The 11,922-nt window shown below is 36.2% G+C and overlaps 1 protein-coding gene across 1 annotated transcript; it reads left to right on the top strand.

Moving 5' to 3' along the window:
• Window positions 1-225: 225 nt before the first annotated feature.
• On the top strand, window positions 226-10,949 carry LOC120542733 (zinc finger protein 558-like). The gene is made up of 3 exons (XM_039775371.1): window positions 226-245; window positions 1,429-2,181; window positions 9,648-10,949. Exons 2-3 carry the CDS (start codon window positions 1,476-1,478, stop codon window positions 10,535-10,537), a joined length of 1,596 nt encoding a protein of 531 aa, XP_039631305.1. The 5' UTR covers window positions 226-245; window positions 1,429-1,475; the 3' UTR covers window positions 10,538-10,949.
• The last annotated feature ends 973 nt before the right edge of the window (window positions 10,950-11,922 follow it).

Raw genomic sequence — 11,922 nt, 5'->3', positions numbered from 1 at the left:
TTTTTATCGCACTAATATTTAATCTCCTTAAAAATATGTGGGTTCTTTTCCTACGGTGATGAAAATACACAGTGTTAAAGAGAATTATGATAGAGTATTACGGGGCGCTGTTTGACATACATACTGATCAGCGCTTCGAAACCACGCAATGTGTCTCTGGGAAGTGAAGTCTTTGGTGGGATTAATGGAACACGCAGGCGCACAAATATTAGAACGTCATCAATGGCGACTGCGGTGTCCAGAGGGTGAGAGTTACTTGGGTGGTTGGCATCATTAGGGAGTTCTAATGAGTTTAGGATTTCTTGCAGACGAGAGGGTTAAGCAGAGAAATTTTGAAAAATCATCGTTAAAGACATACGCACTCCATTTGCTGGAAATGTGCATCAGTGCGAGTTCCGATTAATTAAAGAAAAAGCTTCGGAAAGTGCTGAATAGGCCCATTAGGGGAAACTTGGTCATTAATACAAATGGGAAATGGGTGCAGGAATAATGCGAAAGTTCGGTGTCGCCAAAATTCTGGATTGTCGGTGGTACTCGTGTTCATAATTTAGTTTAGGTATTTAAGTAATTTGCGCCGTCCAGTTCTTTATTGGGCTGCAAGATTAACATGGAGGCGAGTATCTCAGTAACGGACAAGTATATCCGATTAAAATTTGGGATTAACGTCTGTCGCAGGTAATATGCAATCAGGCTTGCAAATTCATAGTAAAATTCGAATACTGTTAGTGAAATCTGATCAGGCGCAAAAAGAACTTCCACAATCTACATAGATAGTGACCGGGCTGGGGGGGAGGGTGCGATTCCAATCCCAGTTTCTTGGAGCCAAGGCAGCAGCACTAATCGGTGCACCGCCGTGCTTCCCCTTTTAAAGCACTGAGGGAGAAAACATTATGACCCAGATTAGACTAGAGAAAGAGTGAAATTTCTGGCCATATATGCCGCTTTGCCTTAACAGTTCTGTCATAATTTCCCCTTGACTTTAAAGATGCAATAATAGTAACTTTTCAAAAACAGATTTTTAGTATGAAAAATAAGCCACCATATTAAGTATTTAGTCATATTTGTATTATTTTAAATGTGCAATATATGGTAACAATACAAAGAATCAATAACTTTACATAGAAGTTAAGAATATGTGGGTTTGCTACATTTTTTTTTTGTAAATTTTTACAGAACTTAAACATACAGTTTGCTTCACAGTTGGGAAGTAAAATTATATATGTGTTCAGTTGCTCTGCTTCACTGTATTGATTTTTAACATTTAGCTATGGTTATGAGATTATAAATGTTTTTTTATGAGTTTTAACTGCTGTTGTTTAGCTGTACGCTATAATTTTTAACATTTAGCTATGGTTATGAGATTATAAATGCTTTCTTATTACTTTTAACTGCTGTTGTTTAGCTGTATGCTATATTCTTTCCTTACAGATATTATAGGAGATGTTTTTTTCAAAAAAGGCTTTCTCTGCACTAATATGGTTGCCTTCGAGAAGGTCTTGATCCATGAGTTCCTTCAGCATTTCCTGCATGAGCTGGTTTTGAGCTCCACAATAAAAAGACACATCTGTGTTAAAAAGTCAGGACAGAAGACTATCTGCCTTCCTGCAGTGGGCAGCATGGAACCATTATATGTCCATGTTAAAAAGGAGCCCAGTGAAACCTGGCCTGTCCATGTGAAACATGAATCATCTGAACAGGATTCGCACCATGTGAAACAGGAACCATGCGATCATAAGCCAGTCTCTGTTAAACAGGAGCCATGCGAATTCCACATTATTGAGGTAAAGGAGGAATTCTGTGACCAAGAACATGTGAAACAGGAATTCTGTGAGACCCATGTTGTCCCCGTGAAACAGGAGCACTGGGAGCAGGAGTCAGTCTGTGGAAATATGGAGGATGATGAACCACATCTTGCTGAAATAAAACAGGAGTCCTCTAAATCAGACGTGGCTTTCTTAAACACACTAGCACATAAGACTAGTTCTGCACATATAGCAGAGACTCAGGAAAATCAACCAAAGCTTATTTCTGAAGATCAATGTGCAAAACAGAAAGACTATATGACACTCAGTAAGGTTGTGTTTCTAAAAACACACGCAAAAGCACAGGAACCCACTAAAGACTGTGCCACAGAGAGACAGGATGAAGAGCCAACTTGTACATCTACTTCTCAAGCAATAAGTAAGATGTATTATCATTTTGAAAGTGATTATATATTTAATAGGCTTTTCTTTTAATTTGAAAGTATATTTTTACATAATATAATTAACTCCAAGTGAGTTCAGGGATGAGCATGACCTGATTAAATTTAATTTTTATTTTAATTTCAGAATAAAACTTCATTGAATTGACATAGCAGAAATGTTTTGGTGTAAATTCTCAGTATAATATGAGATGAGCTGTTAAGAAAACATGTTAATATAACCCCTGTAGAATACAAGAACAGTTTTATATTGTGGGTACACACAATTACATGTCTGGTGATGCTTTCCTGAATCTTTAAGGATCAGTAGGAATTTTGTCATACTTTATGATGGGAAAAGGACAATGTTGTACTACACTACCTAGACTTATATCAAGATAATGATTTTTTAAGTCTGTGTTTTCTCATCATAACACAAAGTGATAAATATCAGCTCATAGTTGGAGAAAAGGAAAAAATGGTTGATTTTAAACTTAGTGGAAGTCCTTTTCGCTTGAGTTCCAAGCATTACCCTGTTCGGATAGTTTTTTTTACCAAACCTATTTTTTTCATATTTTCCACATTTTGACAACTGGATTCTCTAAATGGAAGCAAACTGAAAAGGGCATTTTACAAACTTTTAATTGCTTTTACAGTCAACACCAGATTCCTAATGAATATTTCTTGCTGTGTTTATGAAACTCACTTTTGCTATAGCCCAAGTTCTTCTCCAAATGTCTGTTGTATGTTTTCTGTCATTTTTCCTTGTATACTAATAAGCGCTTCAGTCCCTACTGAGAAGTACACCCACGTAATAGAATGTTGTTTTTGTCTTGTTCTTAAAGAATTTGTTTGATATTAGGAATTTTTGCTTTTTAGAAGGTGATTGAGTTTTCTGTTTTCCGTATCTCAACAGTTTTAACTTCCATCATATTTGAATGGGGCACTCTGGAATGTTACATGATGCGCGCTACAGTCTGTTTCCTGCATAATATGAACAAGTTGTTTTTTGAATCATAACCTTTTTCTTTCTTTTCGATCTCCTACACAGCCTCAGTCTTGATCCGTCTTTGACTAAATACTTGAAAGATTTTCAAAGTTGCTATTCTACCTTTAGTGCTTTCTTCTTGCTCAGTCAATCAGTTAATTGAAATTTATTTAATGTAGATCCATTCATATACCTATCAGTTACTAATTACTATGATTTAAATCGCAGTGTCAGTTAAATTCAATTTTTTCAGTATATGTTAATGTACAGTGAAAGGAAGTTGGTGCATAAATTTTAAGTGACAGTATTATATGTTTGAATGATACAGTAGGCACAAATTACTTTTTTATTTTATTAAAATGACACAACATTCCATACAAATTAATGTTTACAAAAATAAGATCTAAAATAATCAATCCCCACCCCTGAGACAGAGCGCTAAGACAGCAGAGTAAAACCTTAAGCTAGTAAAAATAAGTAAGTAGATGAATTAATAAGTGACTAAAGATAAATGGAGAAAAAAATCCTCAGTGCTTTAAAAGCTTATTCTAAAATGTTACTGATCAGATCCTGCCAGACAAATTACTAAAACGGAGCAATGCTGAATGTGTAACTGTTCCAAAGTATGCCTAATTACATAAATAAATGTTGGTTATAAATATAAAACGTACTGAGCAGAACCGATACCATTTAGGCAGTAAAAATTAATTGAACACTCAAACTTTGTTTTATACACAAACATCCATATACAGTACCACACAATTACAACATTATATTTGTAGGAAAGATAACCTGATCCAGTTGAGTTGCTGGCATGCCTTTCGGTACTCGGATATGTCTGGAATGCATTTAAAACCAAGTTTAATGCCTTTGAAAATGGATATTAATTAATTGATGTACAGCTTTATCGTGAATGTCTTTTAAACGTTTTTCATTTTCTATAGAAGTCTGTTCACTTTAAGAAGACACTACCCTTGGGTAGAAGCCAATAATTTTCAGAAATTACCAGAATGAGTAAAATTTAAAACATACGCAGACCAATTAGCCTGTTGAGTAATTTGGAGGGCATTTTCTAGACTAACATACTTATAATTAAGGTGTATGTATATGTACTTGCTCAATTTATTCCCCTTTGAAAATAATTGGCATTTTACCAGCCAAATCTGTTAATTCACTTTTGCTTTATTTTTAGGGATCATTTTCCCTTTTCAAGTTCAGAGTATCATGCACATTTTTAAATATAGTATGGTTAAAGTGACAATATTGTGGCATGTTGCTGTGGATTGTGCTGCAACTTTGCAAAGCATTCTGAGGCTCTGCTTGAAGAACAGAAGGGATGAAGCTGATTAAAGTGAGAGAGATGTCAGGTATTACATGAGCAATCAAGAAAAGCAGGTGGGGCATAAACTGCGTTACAGCCAATCACAACCTTAAACACAATTACTAAAAATGCAATTTGAACAACTTTATAACAATAGCAGCATTGCCTCACAGATTGAGTATTCTGGATGTTAATCCTATGCACATCCTAGTTATTGTCCATGTGGAAGTCTACACATTTTTTCCCATGTCTGTGTTGTTTTTCCTATGGTTTTACTCCCATATACCCACCAATGTGCAGGTTAGGTTAATGGATAGTGCTAAATTGGCACCTTATGAGTGTGAATTAGGGCTTGTGAAGGACAGTTGCTTTGTTCAGGACCATTTTCTGCCTTGTGAGTTGGCAGATGTTACGTTATAATGGTGATTTAAATGATGTGAATCCCTCACCATCCTCTGCAGGGCTTTACAATTTTGACCTGAGCATGAGCCATATCTGTTTGTGATGCTGCCATTGAGGATTGATCCTGTGAACCTAAAGGGGTTATTGAGAACAGATGGAGAAATTGGAGATATCTCAGGAATTAGAGGCATTTGTAAGCCTTCTTGACAAGAATTGAAATGTGTTGTGCTTAAAATGAAATCAGCTTGTCAGTGATAATTCACTCCAAGAAATATACAGTTAGGTCCATAAATATTTGGACAGAGACAACTTTTTTCTAATTTTGGTTCTGTACATTACCATAATGAATTTTAAATGAAACAACTCAGATGCAGTTGAAGTGCAGACTTTCAGCTTTAATTCAGTGGGCTGATCAAAAAGATTGCATAAAAATGTGAGGCAACTAAAGAATTTTTTTTAACACAATCCCTTTATTTCAGGGTCTCGAAAGTAATTGGACAAATTAAATAACTGGAAATAAAAATGTTAATTTCTAATACTTGGTTGAAAACCCTTTGCTGGCAATGACAGCCTGAAGTCTTGAACTCATGGATATCACCAGATGCTGGGTTTCCTCCTTTTAATGCTCTGCCAGGCCTTTACTGCAGCGGCTTTCAGTTGCTGTTTGTTTGTGGGCCTTTCTGTATGAAGTTTAGTCTTCAACAAGTGAAATGCATGCAATTGGGTTAAAATCAGGTGACTAACTTGGCCATTCAAGAATTTTCCACTTCTTTGCTTTAATAAACTCCTGGGTTGCTTTGGCTGTATGTGTTGGGTCATTGTCCATCTGTATTATGAAATGCCGCCCAATCAATTTGACTGCATTTAGCTGGATTTGAGCAGACAGTATGTCTCTGAACACCTCAGAATTCATTCTGGTGTTTCTGTCCTGTGTCACATCATCAATAAACACTAGTGTCCCAGTGCCACTGACAGCCATGCACGCCCAAGCCATCACACTGCCTCCAATGTGTTTTACAGATGATGTGGTATGCTTTGGATAATGAGCTGTTCCACGCCTTCTCCATACTCTTTTCTTGCCATCATTCTGGTAGAGGTTGATCTTGGTTTCATCTGTCCAAAGAATGTTTTTCCAGAACTGTGCTGGCTTTTTTAGATGTTCTTTAGCAAAGTCCAATCTAGCCTTTCTATTCTTGAGGCTTATGAGTGGCTTGCACCTTGCAGTGCACCCTCTGTATTTACTTTCATGCAGTCTTCTCTTTATGGTAGACTTGGATATTGATACGCTTAGCCCCTGGAGAGTGTTGTTCACTTGGTTGGCTGTTGTAAAGGGGTTTCCCTTCACCATGTAAATGATTCTGCGATCATCCACCACTGTTGTCTTCTGTGGACGTCCAGGTCTTTTTGCGTTGCTGAGTTCACCAGTGCTTGCTTTCTTTCTCAGGATGTACCAAACTGTAGATTTTGCCACTCATTGTAGCAATTTCTTGGATGGATTTTTTCTGTTTTTGCAGCTTAAGGATGGCTTCTTTCACCTGCATGGAGAGCTACTTTGACCGCATGTTGTCTGTTCACAGCAAAATCTTCCACACCTCAAATCAACTCCAGGCCTTTTATCTGCTTAATTGATAATGACATAACAACGGACTTGCCCACACCTGCCCATGAAATAGCCTTTGAGTCAATTGTCCAATTACTTTTGAGCCCCATAAATGAAGGGATTGTGTTAAAAAAAATGCTTTAGTTGCCTCACATTTTTATGCAATCTTTTTGTTCAACCCACTGAATTAAAGCTGAAAGTCTGCACTTCAACTGCATCTGAGTTGTTTCATTTAAAATTCATTGTGGTAATGTACAGAACCAAAATTAGAAAAGTTGTCTCTGTCCAAATATTTATGGACCTAACTATAAAGCTGCTCACCCTCTCAAAAATGTCTTATCTGATGTAAATATAAGTGTAGTCTGCTTTCTCCCTTTTGATGTCTATGACTAGTACCTTGGTTTTGCTGGCTTATAGGGTTTGATTATTGTTTGGGACCTTTATGCAGGAGGTAAGCTCTCTTCTGTAAGATGGCATATCATTGTTGATCAGGCCTATGATGCTGAAATCACTAGCAATTTAATGATGGCAATGGAGCTGGGTCTAGAGGGCCAGTGTGGAGGATGTTGATGCTGCCTTTTCACACATGATGATATCTGTTGAGGTCTATTGTTTAGGATCCCAAAATCCAATTTTATAGGTTGGCACCAAGTTCTAAACCCAGGAATTTGGTGGTCAACTGTAATAGTACAAATGTGTTAAATGCTGAGCTGAAGTCTTTTAAATAGGACTGTGGCATACGTTTTTATTATTCAGATGTTCCAGGATGTTTTAAATTGCAAAGAATATGACATCCTCTGTGATGATATGCAAATTGAAGGTGGACTTTTCTGTTTAATGTGTGCCGGCAGTAGTCTCTCAAGCACTTCTTCATGATTGTAGCGAGTGCCATTGGTCCATAGTCATTCAAACAGTCCACTTATTTTCTTAAACACAAGGATATTCATTGTCCTTTTGAAGCAGGAGAGAACCACAGATGTTCTAAGTAAAATATTAAAGATGTGATTGATGACATCAACTAATTGGTTACTACTGGTTTTTAAACGTGTCCTGAAATTCTACCTGAACTGGATGCATAATGGATATTAAGTCACTTAAAAGTCTTTTTTTAAAGGCATTAAGTTAATTTGTGAGTGAAAAGGTAGATGAGATTGGAATAGACTTTACTTTTTAGTCATTTAGCATCTCTAGTCCTTGTGAATGTTTGTGAGAATTAATACAGCTCCTGCACTTAAACTGTGGATTACTCCTGTACAAATGTTTTGCCACTTTCATTGCTTTTCTGAATTAGTTCCTGCTTTTCTTGCATGTTTCCCTATCTCAGTTTAGAAATGCATTGCAATGTGCCTTTGATAAATTTCTGATATCACCAATAATCTGAAGTTTATTGATATCAAGTTTACATGTCAGTATTTTAATTATTCAGAGAGCTGTAATATCACAAATGAAATGGATTCTGTGTCCTGTCGGAGGAAGAGAAAGCCCGGAAGCGTAGTGATTCACACACACAGAGCACATAGAAGCTCAAATACAAAGAAAAGCATTTAACGTGCTACTTTAGTTACGATGGGATTGGAGAAACTAGTAAATTAAACGATTTTAAGATGAAGTTTATGATGTTCTACTTTAATGACAAAATAAACTATGTGATTAAAGTTGACATTTCGTACTTTTTTCTCCCACGGTGTGCCTATTTTTTTTTTGTCTGTACCCTAATAAGCTTTCACATGACACTCACACGGTGGGCTACGACTAGCCTTTTTACGGTGGTTTTGATATCTGACAACTTCTTTTTTATTTAGGGCAGTGTGCAACTTTGTGAACTTGAGCTTTCGAGTTTCTCCAACACTCTGTCACTCGATCAACTTCCTTTTGTTGATTATATCACTGCTTAAACCAATAAATAGTACGTTTTTCCTTGCTTCCACTTGGTATTCACCGTAATTCTTCTATTTTCCCCCATGCTTTTCCCATTGTCTTTTCACAGAAGGTTGAGCTTAAGGGCTATTTATATTAGTTTGCATATTCAAAGAGGCGTAATTACTGGAGGAGTTGGGGCGGGACAGCAGGCGTGTGCACGTGCGTTACTTTTCACGCTGACCAGGATTTATGTAGGAGAAGAACGTGGAAGTTTGCATAAGCACAGATTTATGCATCTGGATTTTTCTGTGCATACACACATTCCCGCTTTTGTGCTTATGCCATGTTATAGTGTGAGTTCTAAACACAGCGTTATACATGAGGCCCCAGGACTGGAGTTGGAGACCCCGGTCTAAAAGAAATCAGTAAATAACATTGTTCATTAAAAATGTATTACTTATGTTCAGCGCAAATACTGCATATTTACCAACAGCTTCATTGGAATTAAGTTTAAGAGGTGTGTAATACATTTGATTTAAGAAATTAATTATAAAATTTACAGTTCTGTTAATATTTACTGGAGTATGTGTAAGTTGTGATATTTTGTGATTTGCAAGATCTGAAAGCTGACTGCTGAGTTTGAAATCCATAAAGCTATTGATATAAATATTAGGTGGAATGTTATTAAATTCAGATTGGTTAATTTTCATTGTTGAGACCATTTTTTACTGTATGTATGATGCACTGTACTGCATTTGTGTCAAGCAGCATTATCTACTGTACTGTTTTATTTTAGGCTGTAGAAGCTATTATTTTAATTGAAAATACAGAAAGGTTGTAACTAAAGTTAGGAATTCTCACCAAATACTGTAAGCTCAGTTCTCAAATCATTAGGCTGGATTTCAGTTAAGGTTTAGAGACAAATTTAAATTCTTCATTTTGATAAACAAATTTGTATAATGCCTATAGAGAATCCTATTGCCTATACTCCAGGACATGTGCAAAAGTGAAAAAGCAGCATAAAACGTATCTCTTTTTTTGGAATCTTTTGACAGCAGTTAGTGTCAATTGTTTTCCACATGTGTGACCTTAGTGGGTTATGTCACCTCCTGTGCTAAATTTTGTGATAACCTGCCATAACTGTAAAAATAAACCTGATTAGTATAGTAGGCTATTTTCTCATTCATTTATGATATTTTCTTAAAGACAGTACAATGGTGTTTTTTTAATTGGTTTATTTGTTTTTATTAGTCTAATAAAAGTTTTTTTTTTGTTTGTTTTTATTTTTCCATAGTGAATGTCACTTGGAAGAATGTTGGTGAGAAAAGCAATATTTCCATCACAGTGCCCCCTCACAGTTTTCCAAAATATCTTATTATGTTAAAGAAGCTGGGAAATCCTACCTTTGACCAGAATATTCAATTTGGAAGTAAAACCAGCAGCAAGACAAATGCTGAAAAGCAAATCCTAAACAATTCAAAAGATCCAAGCCAGCAAAATATCAGAGTCAAAGTCATTCATGAGTGTCCTGAGTGTGGGAAGATATTCCCACACAAATACAGCTTGCAACGCCACCGGAAGATTCACACTGGAGAAAAGAAATACGAATGTACTGAATGTGGGAAAAAATTTATAAAAAGAGGAATGCTTCAACAACACCAGAGCAGTCATACCGGGGAGAAACCATTTGGTTGCTCAGAATGTGGAAGGTGGTACACTAGGAAAGGTGCTCTTAAAATACACCAGCGAATTCATACTGGGGAGAGGCCATTTGTCTGTTTTGAATGTGGGAAAAGATTCACACAAAAATGCAGTCTTCAAACACACAAAAGAACTCACACTGGAGAAAAGCCATATAGTTGTACTTTTTGTGAAAAGACATTTGCCCACCAAAGTGGATATCAACTGCACCAGAAAGTTCATGTTAGAGAGAGTTCATCATCTTGCAACTCCATGGAAAAGCCATATAGTTGTACAGAATGTGGCAAGAAGTTTGCTAAACAAGGAGGCCTTGAAGCCCACAAAAGAGTACACACTGCGAAGAACACTGCACACCAGAGTAGTTTTCGCTTGAATGTTCACAGCGGAGAGAATTCTTCAACTGTTGCATCAGACGACCCGAATCTCATGTGTAGTTCTGTGACTGATGGAACATATAATGAAAAACCTCCAGGTCCATTATGACATTGAATATTTTTATCTCTCAATTTACGACACACAAGGAAAATGTACACGGAACAATGCAACAGTAACAAACTTAAAATGCTCAAGAGAAATATTGTTTGCTGCATGAGTGTAAAGTTCAGTAGAGCCAGACAGTAAAGCCAGGCTTGAAACATTAACCCTATGCAAGAATTTTTTTATGATGAGGTTGAAATAGGGAAACCATGTAACTGAGCAGAATATGCTAAGTAAGGCTTGCAGTATTTAAATATGATTACATGTACTAAAAAACTGTTTGAATGCAAAAACAGATCAATTGAATAAGGATTATGACTTGCATTATTTTATACCAAGAGATCCCAAACTTTTTTTGGCCGCAGACCCCTTTACCAAAAACTTTTAAAACCGTCGACCCCCTAGTCACATGCAACTTTTTTCATGTCAGCACTTGCTTTGATACGTTTGATAAGACAATGCACAGACATGTTTGTGCTGCATGTATTTTCATGCATTCTTACGTGTGACTCTTAATGACACATTTTACCTTTTCGTTCGCAGGTTTGGTATGGAATGTATTTTTATCAAAAAAGTGTTTTTTTGAATTATTTTACTTCTTAATTAGGTACCTATTGGAATCATAGATATTTTGAAGTAACAAACAAATAGCAGTAGTAAGGGGGTCTATTTTTGCTGTCGACCCCCAAAAAAGTTCAAATCGACCCCAGTGGGTCAATATCGACCACTTTGGTAACTCTTGCTTAATACTATATTTGAATATTTCTTAAATGCTGTTTACCACTGTTCATCATTGCATTATTGTTTTTTAGAGTCCATATTATTTGCACAGCAGTTCCAGGATTAACTTCTTTATACTTTGGTTGGGTGGCTTCAGCTATTACTCATTAAACAGTTTCCTTTTTTGTTTCTCAGATGCAGACTGCTTTATGGAGCTACACTCTCAATCGCAACAAGCAGTTGTGAATACCTTTAAATACTAAACACTATCAGTGCACATAAATCGACAGTCAAGTGAAAAGTGCAGAAACAGAAGCTTCACATGTGTCTCATTCTTCATTTTGCACTCTATCTGGAGATGGGAAAATGATTTGGTAAAGAAGGTAGAATTATTTATCTTTGGTCAAAAATATCATACTGTGGCTGTGTTACTGTATGTGGCCAGAGAGCTTCAATTAACCATTCTTTTTTTATAAAAATTGTACCATGATCAATCATTGTATTTTACAAAAATTGAACAATTGTCATATTGTAATCACATTTGATTAATCAATAATATTATAATGTAGCAGTTAATAAATGACTAAACTAAGTTTTAAAGTATAGCACAAGAAGCTGAATGCTAAAGTTAGCTAAAGAAGCTGATGGTGGGGTTAATATAGCTATCCATC

Source organism: Polypterus senegalus, chromosome 13 (assembly GCF_016835505.1).
Source record: "Polypterus senegalus isolate Bchr_013 chromosome 13, ASM1683550v1, whole genome shotgun sequence".
NCBI lineage: Eukaryota > Metazoa > Chordata > Cladistia > Polypteriformes > Polypteridae > Polypterus > Polypterus senegalus.
The sequence above is the reverse complement of the archived record's forward strand: the minus strand, read 5'-3'. Positions and strand labels throughout refer to the sequence as shown.